Source organism: Magnolia sinica, chromosome 4, assembly GCF_029962835.1.
Source record: "Magnolia sinica isolate HGM2019 chromosome 4, MsV1, whole genome shotgun sequence".
NCBI classification, from domain to species: domain Eukaryota; kingdom Viridiplantae; phylum Streptophyta; class Magnoliopsida; order Magnoliales; family Magnoliaceae; genus Magnolia; species Magnolia sinica.
In genome coordinates, this window is record NC_080576.1 from 85,445,815 (window position 1) to 85,466,873 (window position 21,059).

The following is a 21,059-nucleotide window of genomic DNA, read 5'->3' on the forward strand; positions in this document are numbered from 1 at the left end:
ACCCATGTGAAGTGGGACTCATGAGGGGGGTTCGGTTGAGGGCCTGACCTGGGCTATGAGATAAATGGATTGATTTGCCACGCTCAATTAGTTCGAGCTTTTATAGCAAGTGGTTAGTTGTCCTATGTCAAAAGTGTAATGCGGGGGCATTTTCACACTAGGATCAAGTGGGGTGGCCTGTGGGATGCAGGGGCACACTCGAGGTGGGCGGCTCGCAAACCCATGGATTTGGGGCTCGTGTGAGGCGGAACCCATCGATTTGAGGCCCACGAGGGGGCGGAACCCATGGATTTGGGGTCCACGAGGAGGGTTCGGCCGAGGACCTAACCCATGGATTTGGGGCCTGGGATTTGAGATAAAGGGATTAATTCGCCATGCTTTATCGGTTTGAGGTTTTAGAGCAAGTGGTTAATTGTCCTATATCAAATTGGTATCTGAGTAGGAGGTCTCGTATTTGAGACTCCTCATTAGGGGTGATTAATGCAGGGGCATTTTCACTCTAAGATCGAGTGGGGTGGCCTGTGGGATGTAGGGGCACACTCAGGGTGGGCAGCTCGTAGAACCCATGATGTACGTTGTTTATGTAACTCCTGCAGAGCACCATAAATATTTTCATTTATCTTTTGTAACCATTCTTATCTTTTTAAAGTGGGAGTATGTTATAAATAAGAGATTTAAGGGATAAGAGCTCTATAACTCTCTCTTTTCTTCTCATTTTATTTTCTCTATCATGAATCGAAACTATTACCATACCGCAAATTCTTTGAGTAGGGACATCAATACATCATGGGCATCTTGTTGCTCCTCTCTAGAGTACCCTATCTGGGCGATAGGTTATGGATGGACAATTGATGGCCAATGTGGTGATAGGAATCACTCATAGAGTGAAATTTGTTAACATGGATACTAAGCTTTATCTAGAAAAATGTTATGGTGCATCTAATGACTTCTTTTGTTATTGGCCCTTCAGATAACATGACCTATACTTCAAAGTGGAGGAATCAATTTGGTGACATGTCCATTGGGGGTTTTGCTATCGCATTATAGTCTCCATGTTGTTTTTCTTTTGTTTTTTCTTTCTTTTATTGTCCTGGGCTCTGCATATAGGTGTCCATGGTTAGTTTAGGTGCATGTAGGTTTCCATAAGAGGGCTAGTTCCTCATTAGGATCGGAGAGAGGGCACTTGAAGAAGATTTCCTGAGGGTAGTTATGCTATCCCTAGCGGAGACTACTTCCATCTTGTAGTGCTTCTCTATGGCTGGTGACCTAGTGGTTCGGACTCCTTGTTGAAGAAACTTGTCTAAAGAGGAAGTGGTTAGCTTTATTCGGTTATTGGATCGGCTTCAAGGCTTTTGCAGAGCAATCATATGGTTTGGAAAAAAAAAATGGAGAGTTTGGGTTGATTTTCTGTTCAGTCATTTTACAATTTGATTATCTGATTGGTTCTCAGGGAGCATAAAGGATAAACTTCGTTTGTTTAGGGTGCTAAGCTTATGGATTACTTACACTTTAAGGTCATGAGGAGGCTATTTATCGTATATTAACTAGTTACCTTGCATGGATTAAGATTTGCAACCTGATGAGGGATATTTGTCTTATATCTCTGCTGTGACTTAGAACTATGTTGCTACATCTATTGGTACCAGGCAAGGTGATGAGGACATCTGACCGTTCATACTATACCAGCGGAAGAGGATAGTGACACAACCTCCTTTATGGCTAGATGAGTGTTACATGGGGCTCGTGAGGTCCAGATTGCATCCCTAGCTATCGTAAAAGACCTCACATGCATGGTTTGTGCATCTTTGAAGATCCCACACTAGGAGGATGCACATGGGTTGCATATTCTGGACTTCCGGATTGTTGGATCGAGTGCACGTGTCGATAGGATTGTTGGATCGTGCATATTGGGCTCTTTACCCACTTTTGATCGTGGCCCGCCTCGATCATTGACACTTTAGGACTTAGGTGTCTCAGTTTTTATTTCTTACTTAGTTTATTTTGCGGTTTTATTTTGTTTATGCATTAAAAGACATTTTAGATATTATGGGTTTTTTAAAGAAATCTTTCTTGAGAGCGTCTTTTTGTAAAACCGAATTTATGAGACTATAAGGGGCTGTGGAGCTCTCTCCATGCTATTGCTTCTAAAAAACTTCAAAGCTTCTCGTCTTTCTTCATGTGATTTGAAGGATTCTTCATGTGATTTGGAGATTAGGATTGGTGAGAGGCCATTCCTATTTGACGGAGGGGTGAGGCTTCCACTTATCTTCCATATTCTTCCTTTTTCTCCTTTAAAGAGGTATTTCTTTCAAGTTTTCATCTTTTCTTCTTCTCCTTTTCCCAAAACCTACTAAAATCCCTTCATTTCTTCCTCTTTACATCCTCCCGTATAAACCCAACCTTGAAACGCCAAACCCTAGCCAAAATAACCCACACCTGTGATCGTACGAGCACGCGTGTGAACCCTATAACTGGCCGTATGACCCATCCCTCGTCCCTTTAATTCCTTCATGCATCCACATTAAAACCCCCTTGAATCCCATACCTTAATCCTAACCTAAACCCTAGATTCCCAAGTATCCAAGTTTCCCCAAATCACCTAAACCTTGGATTCCCAACTTCCCTAATTGGCCCTAAATTCCAAACTTTCAACCTTCCAAATTCTCCATTTCCCTTCCATTAAGACCTGAAGCCTCAAATCCCTTTACCAATTAAGCAACCTAAGCCTTAATTTCACTTTCCCCCAAATCCCATGAACCCTAGGTTGGCCTAAACCCTAATTAAGCATACCCTAGGTAGTATTAGCTTTCCCTTTTTGAAATTAAACTAATTCCTTTGCTACTTAGATGTTTCTACATCCATAAGATCCAATCTCTTGGTATTTAATGGTCTTGCATTGCATAGTTTGATATATGTGGCCTGAACCTCAGAGTTAAAAGCTTGATACTTGATATATTTAATGATTCAGTGTAGTTTGTGGCCAATGGTCTTGCCAAATTGGTTGGTATTGGCGCCCCGAATAGGCTTTTCCTGTGCCGAGTGACTTTCCAAGGCTCATAAGAGGTTCCATGCTCCTTGACAAAGCTAGCATTGGACAGATCAGGCATTTCAGATCCAAAAAAGGGATCGGCTGACCCAGCTTTTCATCAGTGGCCACCTTCGGTTTCGCGTTGGGGACGGCCTCTGCCAGTTTCCTACCCCACGCGCCGTCTTGCCCTCATCCTGAGTGACTATCCTCTGGTTTGGTTGGAGGCTATTAGCCTGTTAGCGTCCTTTATGTAGTCGATTCCAACTCCTGCTACGTTTTCCTTTCAAAGTTTTTTAAATTTTTTTTTAATTTTTTCCCATATGATTGGTGTGGCCTGACCCTAAGTGGGGCCTGCCCGAATCTCTAAGATGCACATTTTCCATTTTCAATATATATTAGGTGAATCCCACTTTTTTATTTTTATTTTTAAAAAGTGTAGTTTGTGAATTTTGATTATTTAGATTAAGTTGTTGATTGATCTCGCTTAATTATTTAGTCACATGCATGCATCCTGCATCAATTTGGTATCAGAAAGGAAGGTCTTGTATTTGAGACTCCTCACCGGGGGTGATTAATACTGTGACATTTTCACATCGGGCATGAGTGGGGTGGCCTGTGTGAAGATGGGGCAGACTTGGAGCGGGCGACCCATGTGAGGCAGGTGGCTCGAGTGAGTCGGTATCCATGTGAAGTGAGGCCCACGAGGGGGGTTCAGCCGAAGGCCTGACCTGAGCTATGAGATGGGGAATTGATTCACCACACTCTATCAGTTTGGACTTTTAGAGCAAGTGGTTAGTTGTCCTGCGTCAAAAGTGGTATCATAGAAGATTGTTGTTGACCTGCGTCAAAAGTGGTATTGTCCTATGTTAGGTCTAGGTTATTTCGGTACCCCTAGTTTATGTTCACTCGTTCTGGGCATGGTTTTGGTCTACATCCCACCATGAATCCAGAACAGATTGCCGGGGCTCTTAAAGCTATAAACAACCGTCTTGTGGCCATTGAGGCTCTCAATAGGTTCGCCACTAAATTGACCGCAACCAACATGTGCGTCAATAAGCTAGAAGCCTCCCTCCAGGCAAACCCCGACACTAGGGAAGATATCCGATCTCAAGTTGGGGGACAAGTTGAAGGACGTGGGTGTGGACGTGGCCAATGTGTTGGCTGTGGTAGAGTGCATGTGCAACCACATCGTGAGGAGCGTCATGACCGCAATGACCCAGGTGTTCATGCCATGAAGAGTGTGAAAGTCGAGGCTCCTAGTTTTAATGGTCGCTTGGAGCCCAAGCCATTCCTTGACTGGATGGTAGACACGAACCATTATTTTGAGTGGTATGAGACATGTCTGATGCCCATTGTGTGAGGTTTGCCAAGATGAAATTGGTGGGCCAGGCCAAATTATTTTGTACCAACATGGAGCGAAAGATTGAGAGGTCTGGAGATGCCCCGGTCGTGCACTAGGTAGAGATGAAAGAAATTCTAAAGGAAATGTATCTACTCCTCTTTTATTGTAAAAAACTCTTGGATTAGTGGCAATCCTTTCGCTAGGGAACAATGCCCGTATCAGAGTACATCGCTAAATTTGAGAAATACATGATGTGATGTGATATTGAGAATTGGTCGACCGCTCAACTAGGTATTTGAGATGAAAACACATTATATCATAGATTTTTAGAATCAAAGCTCGGTGGGCCATTTTTCAGAAATTCTCCAAAAATAGGTATTTATACTTTTTTCAATATGTTTTGCTGTTTTAATCATGTCATATGATGTGTTAATCATAGTAGAACATGTTAATGTACAATTTACAGATTTGGGGTGCCATTTAATAATTTTTTAATATTTTTCTATTTACGCATGAATTTTGGCCCCTTTTTTTAAAATTCGAAAAATCAAATTTTAATGGTTGTTTTGCTGTTTTAATCATGCCATTTGATGTGTTAATCATAGTAGAACATGTTAATGTGCATTTTACAGATTTGGGGTGCCATTTTATATTTTTTTAATATTTTTTCTATTTACGCATTTATTTCTGCCTTTTTTTTGAAAATTTGAAAAATCATTTTTTAATGATTCTTTTGCTGTTTTAATGACATCATATGATGTGTTAATCATAGTAGAACATGTTAATGTGCATTTTACAGATTTGGGGTGCCATTTTATATTTTTTTAATATTTTTTTCTATTTACGCATTTATTTTGGCCCTTTTTTGAAAATTCGAAAAATCATTTTTAATGATTCTTTTGCTATTTTAATGACATCATATGATGTGTTAATCATAGTAGAACATGTTAATGTGCATTTTACAGATTTGGGGTGCCATTTTATATATTTTTTATATTTTTTTCTATTTACGCATTTATTTTGGCCCTTTTTTTGAAAATTGGAAAAATCATTTTTAATGATTCTTTTGCTGTTTTAATGACATCATATGATGTGTTAATCATAGTAGAACATGTTAATGTGCATTTTACAGATTTGGGGTGCCATTTTATATTTTTTAATATTTTTTTCTATTTACGCATTTATTTTGGCCCGTTTTTTGAAAATTCAAAAAATCATTTTTAATGATTCTTTTGCTGTTTTAATGATGTCATATGATGTGTTAATCATAGTAGAACATGTTAATGTGCAATTTACATATTTGGGGTGCCATTTTATATTTTTTTATATTTTTTCTATTTACGCATTTATTTCGGCCCTTTTTTTGAAAATTCGAAAAATCATTTTTTAATGATTCTTTTGCTGTTTTAATGATGTCATATGATGTGTTAATCATAGTAGAACATGTTAATGTGCATTTTACATATTTGGGGTGCCATTTTATATTTTTTTTTTATATTTTTTTCTATTTACGCATGAATTTTGGCCTTCAAAAATAATTGCAAACACCTAAATGTAAGATATTTTCATATTACATTCATTCTAATATATCTATCATTGATAGTAGATAGTTAGAAAATTAAATATATGAATTTTGTAGTCAAATTCAGGTTATTTGGTTCATTTTTTCATCAGACAGTCCGATACAACTTCTCACCAAAGAGTGGACCGTTACACCACCATAAACATGTTCCAATTTATAAATGAATGCATATTTGGAATGCTTAGAATATTCCGGATTTAATCCATATTTTTTTGACAAAAAAAAATTTTGCACCGTTACGGGCCGTTACGCCCCCGTATCCGTATCGGTTTTGAAGGTCACCGTTACTCCTAGTTTTAATGGTCGCTTGGAGCCCAAGCCATTCCTTGACTGGATGGTAGACACGAACCATTATTTTGAGTGGTATGAGACATGTCTGATGCCCATTGTGTGAGGTTTGCCAAGATGAAATTGGTGGGCCAGGCCAAATTATTTTGTACCAACATGGAGCGAAAGATTGAGAGGTCTGGAGATGCCCCGGTCGTGCACTAGGTAGAGATGAAAGAAATTCTAAAGGAAATGTATCTACTCCTCTTTTATTGTAAAAAACTCTTGGATTAGTGGCAATCCTTTCGCTAGGGAACAATGCCCGTATCAGAGTACATCGCTAAATTTGAGAAATACATGATGTGATGTGATATTGAGGATCTGATGATTACATTCTCTCATGTTAGAACGGGCCTCCGATTCGACATTCACTGAGAACTCCTTTCTCGTGACGTCAGCACCTTGTAACAAATGTACCAAGTGGTGCAAGACCTCGAGCACTACCTCAAGTCGCAATTTGGGAGACAATTTGACTCTCGAGATTCGAATATTAAGACTACTCCCTAGGGAACTAAGTCTAATGTTGGGAGTCAATCCAAGTCCCATTCTGAATCTTAATCCAACCCTAGAGACGATAAGGGTAAAGGGATAAAAAGTACTAGCCCTAGGGGAGGTGAGCCAGTGAGGTCCTTCAATTGCCAAGGGTTCAATAATTTTGAACATCAGTGCCCCTCGAAAGAGAGGAACAAGATCTTCATGCTTGGCGAATGTGAAGAATAGGTAAATGAATAGGGCGATTATGAAGATGCAGAGGAAACTGAGACCATGCCAATTGCACACCCTGATCCATAGCTCAAGTGGTAGACTGAGTGAAAGATAACTCGTTTCAACATTGAGGTCTTGGTATTGATTCCCTAGTGGGGGCGGCTAACAGTGATGTGTGAACTGATAGTCGGGTGTAATAACAAGCTAACAAAAAAAAAAAAAAAAAACCATGCCAATTGTAGTAGTGAGATGTGCCTTAGCCCAGGCCAAGGAGACTAACGATCGGCGTAGAACCGTCATCTTTCATACTTATGTCAAGTGTAGGGACGAGCTGCAAAGTGATCATAGATAGCGGCAGTTGCACCAACGTGGTCTCAGCGAGCTCTGTGGCTTGGCTAGGTTTAACGCCCGTTTCCCATCCCCAATCATATCATGTTGCCTAGTTTGACGCATCTTTCATTCCTGTGTCCCAACAGTGTCTTATCCCTATCTAGTTTGGATCTTACAAAGGAACGCCATGTGATGTGGTGCCTATGGACGTCGACCACGTCATCTTGGGTAGGCCTTGGTTGTATGACAGAGACACAACACTATTCGGTCACTCAAATACGTGTTCATTTATGTATGAAGGCAAGATGATTATCTTGAACCCTCTCTCGCCCAAGAGCACCCCAGATAAGAAAGGAGATGTCAAGAGGGGTGATCAGAAGGATGTGCAAAAACTCCAGTATAAGTTTCCACATATTATAAACGCAAAAGAATTTGACAAAGAGACTAAGACTGATTTCGAGGTGTATGGCCTTGTGGCTAGGGAAGTTACACCTCAGGTTGATGTGGAGTTGCCACGCGAAGTGATTCCGATGATGGAGGAATTCAAGGATGTTTTTCTTGATGACATCTCAAATGAGCTCCCACCCATGTGGGACATACAACATGCTATTGATCTTGTCCTAGGGTCAACTCTACCTAATGTCCTGCATTATTGACTGAATCCCACAGAGCACACGGAGTTAAAAGAGGCAAATTGACGGGCTTCCAAGGAAAGGATTCATTCAAGAAAGCATGAGTCCATGCGCCGTATCCGCCCTTTTCACGCCTAAGAAAGATGGCGTGTGACGCATGCGTGTGTATAGTAGGACCATCAATAAGGTCACGGTCAAATACTGGTTTCCCATACCGCGTCTTGATGATATGCTAGACATGATAGCGGGTGCCACTATCTTTTCAAAGATTGATTTCAAGAGTAGGTATCACCAAATCTGTTTATGCTCAGGAGATAGTAGAAAACGGCGTTCAAAACGAAAGATGAGTTTTACGAGTGGTTAGTCATACCCTTTGGCTTGACGAACACTCTAAGCACATTTATGAGGGTGATGACCCACAAGTGTTGAGACCTTTTGTAGGGAAGTTCCTAGTGGTATACTTTGACGATATTTTCATCTATAATACCTCTAAGGAGCAGTATCTCAACAACTGGAGACAAGTCTGCGGGATACTTGGGATTGAAAAACTATATGCCAACCTTAAGAAATGTTCCTTCATGACAAGTAAGAATGATCTTCTTAGGGTTTGTTTTGTCGTTTGAGGGAATGTTTGCAGATCCCGAGAAAGTTAAAGCCATTGTCAATTGGCTTGAACCGCGGAACATTCATGAGGTACGTAGCTTTCTCGCCTTAACTACCTTCTATAGGTGGTTCATTAGAGGGTTTAGTTTCTTTATGGCTCCCATCACTGATTGAATTAGAAAAGGAGAGTTCCAATGGACTAAAGCAGCCTCTAAGGCTTTCAAGGAGGTAAAAGTGAAGATGACAGAGACCCTTGTTACGCATCTTCCTAACTTCTCCAAAGTCTTTGAAGTTGCGTGTGATGCGTTGGGTGTTGGTATATGTGGAGTACTAAGCCAAGAAGGACATCCAATAACTTATTTTAGTGAGAAATTAAATGAAGCTAAACAATGGTATTCCACTTATGACAGAGTTCTATACGGTTGTTCAATCCTTACGCCATTGGCGTCAATATTTGTTACTGTAAGAATTCGTCTTATTCTCTGATCATATGACCTTGTGTTACTTCAATTTTCAGAAGAAACTAAACCCTAAGCATGCTAAATATGTTCAATTTCTTCAGGAATACACTTTCGTTCTCAAACACAAGGCCGGGGTTGAGAATATACTAGCCGATGCCCTTAGTCGTTGAGTGGCGCTACTTTAGAGTATGAGTGTTGAAGTGATTGGGTTTGATTAAATAAAGGGAGAGTATCCGATGTGCCCAGATTTTGGAGAATTATATGCTATTGGGGAATGGTTAGTTGAGAGACAATTATGGGTTTGTCATCATTGATGACTTGCTATTTAAGGGTGACGTCCCTTTGCGCTTTTCTAGTTTGGGAGCTTTATGCTGGAGTAGTTGGTCATTTTAGGAGGGACAACACCATTGCCCTTGTGGAAGATCGATTCTACTGGCCAAGTCTCAAGCGAGTTGTAGCCAAAATCATTTAGCAGTGCAGGACTTGTCAACTGGTGAAGCAAAAGAAGCAAGATACGGGATTGTATATGCCTTTGCCAGTGCCACATGCTCCGTGACAAGATTTCAATATGGATTTCATGTTAGGCTTACCGAAGACTATCAAGAAACACGATTCCATCTTTGTTGTTGTGGACCCTTTTTCTAAGCTGACCCACTTCATTCCGTGCTCTAAAACGTCGGAGGCCTCAAGTATTGTTAAACTTTATTTTATTTTATTTGAGAGGTGGTACGCTTACATGGTCTAAGACCATAGTATTTGACTGTGATATGCACTTTATGATCTATTTTTGGAAGACACTGACACATTTTGGAGACGAGACTTCAATTCTCATCAACCTATCATCCCCAGACGGACGCACAAACTGAGGTCATTAATAGGAGTCTTGGAAATTTGCTCAGATGCCTTGTAGGAGATCACATCAGGACTTGGGATACCGTTTTACCTGTAGCTGAGATAGCATATAACAGTTCCATCAATAGGTCAATAGGCATGAGTCCATTTGAGGTTGTGCATGGATATAAACTGAGGAAGCTTATAGATCTCGTACCCATGTCAGTGTCTCATAGGCCCTCAGAGTCTGCACATGCATTTGCACGCCACATTCATGACTTGCATAGTAAGATCAGGAAAAAAAATAAATCTAAGTAATGAAAAGTAGAAAGTACTCGCTGATTCTCATCGCAGATTTCATGAATTTCAAGTAGAAGACTATATTATGGTTCCTATGAGGCCTGAATGGTTTTCATAGGGAGCAATTAAGAAATTGCAAGCATGTAGTGCAGGATCATACAAGATACTAAAGAAATTGGGTCCTAATGCATATGTAGTAGACCTTTCACCTACCATGAGAATTGGTTCTACTTATAATGTGGAATAACTTGTACAATATAAGGGTTCCGCTGTTCCACCTTTTGGCCCGTATTCAGACCCTCACTTAGACCTTGACAATAATGATCCTAACCTATTCCTTGATCCATGGCCTTTACCTGATCCATCATCCCAACCCTTGCTACTTATAACTTCTTTACCTAATAGAAGTGAGAAAATCGAAAACATATTGGATGAGCAAGTGATCTCCACCCATCATGGAGGATTCCAGAAATTCCTTGTCAAGTGGAGAAATAGGCATGCTTCTGACAACACGTAGATCACAGATGCGGATCTTCAGCGACTTGACCCGGATCTTCTGGAGCGACATCGCAGTTCTATTTCGCCAGAGGCGAAAACTTTTTAGCCATTGGGAGTTGATGAGGACATCTGATTTTTTAAAGTGTACCAGTGGAGGAGGATAGTGATGCAACCCTCTTTGTGGCTAGATGTGTTACATGGGGCCCGAAGGGTCCAGTTCGCATCCATAGCCATCGTTGAAGACCTCACGTGCATAGTTTGTGCATCTTTGAAGACCCCGTACTGGGAAGATGCACGTGGCCTGCGTATTGTGGAGTTCTGGACCATTGGATCGAGTGCACGCGTCGATCGGACTATTGGATTGTGCGTATCAGGTTGTTTACCCACTTTCGATCGTTGCTTGCCTCGATCGTGGACACTTTAGGATTTAGGTGTCTTAGTTTTTATTTCTTATTTTATTAGGATTTAGTTTATTCTGCGATTTTATTTTGTTTTATTTCTCAAAAACTTTAAAGTTTCTCTTCTTTCTTCATGTGATTTGAAGGATTCTCCATGTGATTTGGAGATTGGGATAGGTGAGAGGCTATTCCTATTCAACGAAGGTGCGAGGCTTCCACTTATTTTCCGTATTCTTCCTTTTTCTTCTTCAAAGAGGTATTTGTTTCAAGTTTTCATATTTTCTTCTTCCTCTTTTCCCAAAACCTACCAAAATCTCTTCCTTTCTTCCTCTTTACATCCACCAGTATAAACTCAACCTCGAAACCTCAAACCCTAGCCAAAATAACCCACACGTGTGACTGTACCGGCACACTTGTGAACCAAGGTGTTCCAAAACAGTAATGGTAGCCGTAACGGCCACCACCGTTACCGTTATGATACGGGCCGTAATGGCCGTTATGACCCTTTTTTTTTTTTTGGAAAACTATTACGGGGTTGCTACGGCCCGTTTTTTCTATAATGGCCATTACGGCCTTTTCGACCCCATAACGCATAACGGTTATGACCGTTACCGTTACGTAACGGCCATTATGTAACCGATTTTGAATACCTGGGTGTGAACCTCTATAGCTGGCCGTACGACCCATCTTTCGTCCCTTTTATTACTTCTTGCTTCCACATCAAAATCCCCTTGAATCCTATACCTTAATCCTAACCTAAACCCTAGATTCCCAAATATCCAAGTTTCCCCAAATCACCCAAACCCTAGTTTCGAACTTCCTTAGTTGGCCCTAAATTCCAAACTTCCAACCATCCAAATCCTCCATTTCCCTTCTATTAAGACCTGAAGCCTCAAATCCCTTTACCAATTACGCAAACTAAGCCTTAATTTCACTTTTCCCCAAATCCCATGAACCTAGGTTAGCCTAAACCCTAAGGGCCCGTTTGGCCGGTCGGATTGGAAGGGATTGGATGGTATTGGAAGTTAAATCCCGGGATTGGCCGTGCATGCTAAACAGAGTCCGTGAACTGATCCCAATCCCATGAATCTTAAGACAATCCACTGACAACACCATCATTACCTTTAAATCCCATCCAATCCACCCTAATCCGTTCAAATTTGCCTGAGACGTGTTTGGCTCGAGGGATTGGAAGGGATGGGAAGGTTTAATCCCGGGATTGGCCGGGTGTGCCAAACTGACCGGATATAGCAATCCAGGGATAGAGCAATCCCATGGATCTCAAGACAATTTACTGACAACACCATCATTACCTAGAAATCCATGCCATCCACCCTAGTACCATTCAATCCCTTCCAATCCACCCGGCCAAACGGGCCCTAATTGAGCAGACCCTAGGTAGTATTACCTTTCCCTTTTTGAAATTAAACTAATTCCTATGATATTTGGATGTTCCTTCATCCATAAGATCCCATATGTTAGTATTTAATGATCACGCATTGCGTAGTTTGACATGTGTCCTGAACCTCTCAGAGTTACATGCTTGATTCTTGATATATTTGATGATTTAATGTAGTTTTTGAAAGTTGCTGATTGATCTTGCTTAATTATTTAGTCACATGCATGCGTCTTGCATCTCAAGGCTCACAATATTGGTGTCAAACTCCGCATGTTGCCCGTCTCAAAACTGATGTGTATGAGTTGGTCTATACGCATACTACATCGGCTGTATTAGTGTGAATTTGACTGATTTGGTTTGGTATATTTGGTACTTGCAAAAGCATATCAGTATTGATTTTGAAAATATCAATACTTATTGGCCAATATGATATGTGTTGATATTTTAAACCTCAGTGTTAGGTATAATACTGGGTATATGCAAAATAACAGAATGTCTTATTGGAAATACGCATAAGTAGACTTTTGGTTTCCACCAACTTCTGCATGCCCAACCAAATCTTGATCCTGGACCCACTCCCAGGGCAAAGGAGATATCTCTTCCAAAAGGTTGTGCTGCCTTGAGAACAACGTTCCACAATCCAGAGGCTCTATACTATAGAGTCATCCGAGTAAACCATCCAACTCAAGGTGTGCCGTAACGGCCTTTACATAATGGTAACGGAGTCAACCGTTCCGTGTTACGGGGTTATAACGGTGTTATGGAAAAAATGACCCACAACGGTCTGTTACGAGGCATATATGAGTTTTGATTTATTTTTACTCTTATTTTTACATACTGTGATCCAACTTCCTTTGAGCCATATACTGATTTAATAAATGCCTTTCCTCCCCAGATTTCCATGGTGCTTGTTTTTGTCACTATCAAAATGATTAAATTGATGAGGAGATGCGGAATTCTCCTTCTATGAATCACTTAGGAATTTCAACAAACATGAGGGCTACAAACAAAAATATGTTACGCCAATCCACACAATGACAACAAGGAAATTAAGAAAGAAAATAAAGGGCAAAAGAGCTTGAGAAGGATACCGATTTATGTGGAAAGCTATCTCAATCAAAGAGGGAAAAAAACATGGGGCCGCTGATCAAATCCACTATACAAGAATGTTATTACAAGCTCTCTTCAAGCCAATACTTGGTTGAGATCAGCTTTTCATGTGTACAAGACCACCATTTCACTCGAGAAGAAAGACAATATCTCTCACACTCAATAAAGAACTCTCTACACTTGGGTTTTTAGGTTCTAAGGCTCTCTCCTTCTCTCAATCTTTCTCTATACATTCTCATAAAAGGGAAAGACAAAAGTGAAGGATATATATGAGATACACTCACCCCCACACACGTGTAGAGACACGTGTGAACACTACTCAAGACATGGGCCCAACAACATATATGCTACATACTTCAGAAAGTACACGACTAGCCTAATAAAGTGGGCCATGAACATGAGGATGGACCATCACACTCATACATACTGGTGGTGGATGTAGTGCTACTTGATGTCTGTGTTGTGGTAGGGCAAATATATGAAAATTTAATTGCAAGTGTTTGGATGATTGTATGTACCAATTGGGGGTTCCATTCCTCACTTAAGATACCTCAAAATTGAATAAGGAGCCCAGCAATGGACGCTTCTAGTTCTAGAAACTACTAATCACCAAGAAGAAAATTCCATCTTCAAATGAATACCTCAGTTGCTTTATTGCATCATCAAAACTAATAGAGGAATGGTTCATAAGTATGGAACCTAGAGACCATTTACAGGAACTCTTACAGATAAAATCCTCCTTAAGGTTAAACACTGTGCTCTCTTCCTATTTGTCCACGTATATAATTCTTTAATCCAAACTAACTATGTTTATTATGTACTAAGAAAAGGAAAGAAAGAAACTTGCTTAAACAGTCCAAATATGACTCTAATACCCTATGTACATAGAACCATATGGCTTTCTAAGGGCTGTACATTTGTACGAACAGTAAGAGTACTTCCTACGGTTTGTATATAAACCCTGGCGTGACACTCAATTGGACCTGTGGGCCCCACAGTCCTATCGGTTGATAATTTTTGGCCATTCAGATTGTTCTGTGGGCCCCAGTCTACTTAGACACTTGATTTGGGTCTGATATTTAATTGGCCAGCAGTGGGGTCTGCCATTGGACCCTCGTCAATGATTGGGAATGCTCCTGCATTATATTGTCTTAAACTGCTGTTACTCACTGACATTCGACTTGATTCCATGGTCATGGGTTTAATCCTTGTGTCCAGTGTTTTGTTATCTGCTGCCAAATATTCACCCGTCTAATGAAGACAACAAGAAAACAGAGGCTTTATGTTTCTTTGGCAGCCCACCCAGATTGGAATTTACTTTCAGGTTGGACCCAAACAGCCTTGTGGTCTGGTGGAGCGCCTCAATGTCCACTGAAAATTGGGGAGCTTCAAGCTAGCTATTAGCACAAGGGAAAAGAAAGAAGAGCTTCTGTTCCCACATACATGAATGCTCACTTGTCCACCTTTGCACACGTATCATGGGCACATAATTTGAACGGTCCACGTGATGCAGCACCCCTTGAAACTCTACGGGCCCAATTTTCAGCTTGATCCAAAACTCTAGTGGACCATAGCAAAGAGAAATGCAAATCAAGGGAGAAAACTGTTTCCTTTTTCCATGGCCCACCATAGTTCTGTATCAGGCTAAAATTTGGGTTCGGGAGGTTTCAAGTGGTGCCACATCATGTGGACCCTTCAGATTTTGTGCCCATGACATGTGCGCAAAGGTGCTCACATAAGCAGGTGTGCAGATGAGTATTCCTCTCTCTCTCTCTCTCTCTCTCTATATATATATATATATATATATATATATATATATATATATAAATGCTCACCCACGCACCTTGTTAGATGGGTACTTGTGCACACCTTTGCACACTTGTCATGGGCACAAAATATGAATGGTCCAAGTGATGTGGCACCCCTTGAAACCTCATTGACCCAACTTTTAGCCCGATCCAAAACTCTGGTGGGCCATCGAAAAAGGAAACAGTTTCCTCCATTGATTTGTATCTCTCTTTGCTATGTCCCACCAGAGTTTTGGATTGGGGTGAAAGTTGGGCCCATGGAGTTTCAAGGGGTGCCGCATCACGTGGAGCATTCAGATGTTGTGCCCATGACACGTGTGCAGAGGTGTGCACAGGTGCTCACCTAAGGTAGCTCTATATATAGAGAGAGAAAGCTGCGCACTAGTTCTCACGAGAACTTGTGAGAACTTTTTTAGAACTCTCTCCTGTGATATGAGCGCAAAATCTGAACCGTCCATATGATGCAGCAACCCATGAAACCCCCAGGGCCTAACTTTCACCCTGATCCATAACTTTGGTGGGCCATGGAAAAAGGAAACAATTTCCTTCCTTGATTTGTATCTCTTTTGTCATGGCCCACCAAAGTTTAGGATAAGCGTAAAAGTTGGACCTTAGGGGTTTCATGGAGTGCTGCATCACGTGGACCATTCAAATTTTGGGCTCATATCACCGGAGATGAGTTCTGAAAAAGTTCTCGTGAGAACTGGAGCGTTGGTGAGCATTCCTACACACACACACACACACACACACACTCTTTTAGATTTTAGTTCCTATGCTTTCCCTTAGTAGTGAACACATGCAATGTGATCCCTCACTAGAAACGTCTTCTCTTTCCTCCCTAATGCCTACCTTCATAATGTCCTGATTGCAGAAAGAGCGGCAGTGGTATGAGCTCCCATCTTGTACTTAATCCTCTCCTTGTTTGCCTTGCATCTGACCAATGAGAAACTGAGTTTTCAAATGGTCCAACAAATGATTGATACTAATAAACTCAGTGAACATGGGCTGGCCAACGGCGGGACTGCTTTTCCCACCTTTGACAAGCAACAGTCCATATCGGCGAAGAAGACAGTTTTGAGAGATTTGCAGAATGAAAACCGGAACATCACTGCCAAACAGCCTGGAAACTCACCTCTTCCAAAAGAGAGAGAACCCCTCATGGATGCCGTAAAGGTCTGTGGCAGTAAGAGGCCTCAGTCTGATTGCCTGGCGAGTTCTACATTTGACCAGCCTCCATGCAACAATGGCGCAAACGGGCAACTTGTCTACATCCGTAGGAAAGCTGAACAAGAACTGGGAAAGATGAATGCTTCCAACATGGAGAACATCGGCTCCCCACAATCAGGAAAATTCGGCACTGATAGACAAGAACTGCACGGACAGATCAATCAGATGCAGGAGCCTAAGGTTTCTTGCTCTCCGGTATTTACGCCTATGCCGGGAACTTCTCTAACAACCTTCTCATCTGGGGGACTTTCTGTTCCTCATTGCTTTAGGAAGCCTATTAATGGGGTGACAGTGGCAGAACCAAGTTACTCTTCAGCTACCGCTACAACTGGGATTCCTCTTCTTTTCAACCGCCAGAGGACATCGAATCAGCTTCGAGAACAGCGCTTTCTTCAGTTGCAATTGTTCTTGAAGAACTGTGACCAGTCAAGTCAGGAGGAATACATTAAGAGTGCGTCTTCTCTGAATTTTACAAGCTTTTTGATAGACCTACATGCACCTCCCCACACCTCCATTTGGCCAACATGCTGGTCTGGCATGTGGATGGGATGTCTGAGCGGTGCATCACCTGGTTCCCACATCCTGTAGATGGTCTGGCATAAAAATTGGGCGGGTAGACTCACATGGCTGTTTGTATGAAAACAGTGTATGATTTAAAAGCTTAAGCGTGAGGCATGCATGATGAGTGGACTGGCCCGAAATTTGGGCTGGTGCTACAAGTGGGGCCTATCTTATCCATGGCTCAGGTGTCGGACATGTGTTGGAACTTAACACCACTGTGTGGTGGTGTGAAGCTCTGAATTTCTAAAATGTGCTCCTTACACACACCCACCCACGCACACCACTCCCACGCACACACACATGCCAAGATTCCTTGTACTTCGCATTACTAACCTTTTGTTTGAAACCTTGTTTTAGTGCTTCGATCTTTATCTGCAGCTGGCCGCGGTAAACATGCAGTTGAATTGGAGAAAAGAGCAATCCATCTTTTCCTGGAGGAAGGTAATCTTGCTTCCTGGAATTTCTGATCATTTGTTGGCAAATGACTATCTTGTTTTTCTGCATTTTACTCTTCTATGATCTTGATGAAAAAAGTTTGTGAAATTGAGGATTTATAGAGTTCTGATGAGCCATGTCCGTACAAGTGCAGCCCATGGTTGGGTGATCCAGACTGTTGATTTGATGGGTCCTTGTGGACGAGGGATGTCCCAAAAATCTTTTAGATTGGGAGTACCATTGTTGTATCTTTTTCTTCACCTTCTATTTCTAGGGCACCAGTTAAGTTGTTAGGTTCTTTCAATCTTGTAGAGATTTTGGTAGTAGCCCCTATCCACATTGGGCCAACTGGTCAACAGCATGGATTGCCAAACCGTGGGCCCCACGTATATGGGCTGTGCACATTGGGTGACGCTAAATGCATTCCAGTGTATCAGGACCCCATAATTCCTCCTTGAAGTTGACCTTCAAGACATTCCCTTCAAGCAGAGAACAGGAATCATTGTGTAATTCTACTCTTCCTTTTCCCTATTGCAGGGAAAGAGATGCAGCGGGTGAAGGCTCTGAATGCCTTGGGGAAATCTACCCCGATCAGTTACATGCCGACCCCGACTGAAGCTCGCCCTCTGCAGCCTGTTCCCGTGAAGAGAGAATATAACACGTGATAAAGTGCATGTGTAAGCAGCAACGAACATGGAATTTCTGCCCTTCATCTTGTAGCTGGAATTTAGAGCTTGCTAGTGAATTGTCCATCAGAAGACGGGCTGCAGTTTTTGAGCTGTTTGGAATCCTGTCATCTGGTTTTCATCTGGTTTGGCTGAACTTCCATGGGATGGGTACTCTTTCAATTCAAGTAGGTAGAGATATTTAGGAAACTAGACTATAACTGTCAATAACTGTCACCTGGCTTTTTCCATCAAATGAATTTCATTGTTCACAGAATCCTACCATTACAAATGTGGGTTTTAATCTCTCTTTTAAAAAAAAAAAAAAAACCCAAAAACTCGACTTGATATCCAGGCAGGTCATGTTGACCCGAAGACTGCCTTTGATTGAGTCATAACACATGACTCGATATTTTATAATATAATTAAGACATTTGGGCATAGTTATAAATATTTATATAGCTTTATAAACTAAATACCAAAACCATCCGTCAGTGCTACACAGGTTAAAGACTCTGAGCCCTTCCTCCACCTCTTCTTTTGACTTCAGAATCAAAGTGCGACTTAGTGCGTGACTTGGCTCGATTCATTGCATGTCGCACTGAGTTGACAGGGTCTATGGGTCAACATGACGAGTCTTTCTAACACACGGCCTGGTCAAATTCAGAAGCGACTGTCTCAGTCTTGGAATGAAATCTTCCTGAGTCGAGTTAACTCGGTCGGGTTTCGGGTCGAGTCGGTGAGTTTTACAACAATGGTGGGTTGTACCCCAAAAATGAGAACTGACACCTACAGGCAATGGCACCCCAGCTTCTGGTGCCAGTCCTGGGGGACCATATTTCTGCTAACATGCCACTCGTTTAGGATATCTGTGCCATGAAAACGTTAGGCTCCATCATGAAGATCACCATTATAGAAAGGTGGGCCACATCTGTGTTTGGAGTTAGACCAATGGACAACCATTAGAATCGATGGTTGGCCCATCAGATGAGCGGACTGGCCTGATTTTTGTGCCAGCTGATTGTCATGGTGGGGCCTACTGTGCTCAAGGAAAGGATGTCCTTTAACCAAGTGGCATGTTGGCAGGAAAAACGGCATGGCACTGTAATTGATAAGTTGTTTCCCCGAAATAAGACTTGATTTTAGGACTTTTTAGCCTATGCAATTTGGGACTGCTAGTCAAAATTTTGGCTATCCATTTGGAGTCTCAAAAGCAATCCCATTTGATATTAAGGATTGTTTGCAATGGTGAAAATTTTCTTTATGGGCCAACTACGGTGGATGCTTCTGGATGAACGGTTTGAATCACGTCTGGTGCCGCGTACCGGGAGTTTGGTAAAGAGACTGTTATCTTAGATGGGAAGTGTTGACATTGGATCTTTGTATAACTGGGGCCATTAATGGGCCTTGTGGGATGGGGTCCGTCTATCCAAGCCCAGCCAGCATATTAAATCTTAGACCCAAGCTTGGCCGCAGAAAACAAAGTCTTGAGCCCAGCGCGTGATGGTCAGGCTTTGGGCTCATGATGATCAGGTTTTTGTGCAAGATCTGGGCTATTCAGGAGCTGTGCTCCATCATACATGCTGTATGTCAAAAAATGCCCTTGAAAACCTAAATGGGCAAGGCAGGGCAGGGCTAAGGACTCGGTGTTTGGCGCATGGAATTAGATGGTATTAAGTGGGATGAAACTTTAAATCCCTTGGTTTGAAAAATCGTCCCTGTTTGGTTCATCATAGGTTTCCAACATTGGATCTTGTGCATGGAGTAGGGAGGGCTAAGAAGGGCTTTTCCCGATTCAACAGGATTTGCAAAATTCATGGAATTTCCTCCTAAAAGCATGAGATAGGAAGTTCTTATGCTAGTAAGGGAGGTGGGGCCCACCTTGATATTTGTGAGGAATAAGCGACCAAAAATGAGGTAGATTTAAAACTCAAATGGGCCACACAAGAGAAAACAGTGGGGATTGAGTGACCACCATTGAAATATTCATATGGCCACAAAAGTTTTGTATCACGAAAAAGTCTTCTATGTTGTCAGTTTATCCCGGCAGGAATGAACTTATAAACGGTTGGGATGACAAAAACATCAAGGCGGAGCTCGGGAAGGTTTCAACGGTAGAAAATTCTTTCCCCACTCTTTCCTCTCATATGGCCTACTTGAGTTATGGATCTGCTTGACTTTTGGTAGCATGTCCTAAAATGATCTCACGGAACGGATGGACGGGTTAGATTACTCACAAACATCAAGGTGGGCCCCACCTTACTTCTCACTGTAGTTTTAAAACACGATTTTCGAGATTAGTAGTTGTTTTCCATGTACAACCAAACACTATATGAATCAAAACATGTATTTAAGCCCTACATCATATGTGATCCAAACAACAAAATGAATAGCTCACTCCAATGGCATTAAGCGACAATCCACATACAAGTGCATTTATTGCAAAAAAACAATTTCATCCCACTTAATACCATCTAATTCCATGTGCCAAACACCCCCTAAGACACAGCCCTAGCCCAACCCAATTATTAACAGGGCTTAAACTTTAGGTCTTGGTAAGGGCCACGGGCCTAGTATTCCAGTCCAAGCCCAGCAAGAGGTGGGTTAGGCCTGAAAGTCCAACAGGTTAGTTTAGCCCTTTGACAGCCCTACGTATAACATTTATTACGGGCTAGATTATAATCTTCTACTCATTTTCCTTAGTTGGCTACATGTTCTCTTATCTTGGTACTTATTCTCGTAGATCCGAATTGTTCCTTTGTGGGCCCTTTTCATCACTCATTTGCAATTTTGTCCTTTGGATGTTAATCGTTTAAC

At 41.6% G+C, this 21,059-nt stretch overlaps 1 protein-coding gene across 2 annotated transcripts in view; it reads left to right on the forward strand.

Moving 5' to 3' along the window:
• The window catches only part of LOC131243308 (uncharacterized), a 30,012-nt gene extending 11,493 nt beyond the window's left edge, over positions 1 to 18,519 (forward strand). For both annotated transcript variants that reach the window (XM_058242551.1, XM_058242552.1), the window contains exons 2-4: positions 16,226 to 17,032; positions 17,500 to 17,583; positions 18,115 to 18,519. In XM_058242551.1, the coding sequence (XP_058098534.1) occupies positions 16,315 to 17,032; positions 17,500 to 17,583; positions 18,115 to 18,242 (930 nt within the window). In that variant the 5' untranslated portion in view covers positions 16,226 to 16,314 and the 3' untranslated portion in view covers positions 18,243 to 18,519. The remainder of the gene's footprint in view (positions 1 to 16,225; positions 17,033 to 17,499; positions 17,584 to 18,114) is intronic.
• The last annotated feature ends 2,540 nt before the right edge of the window (positions 18,520 to 21,059 follow it).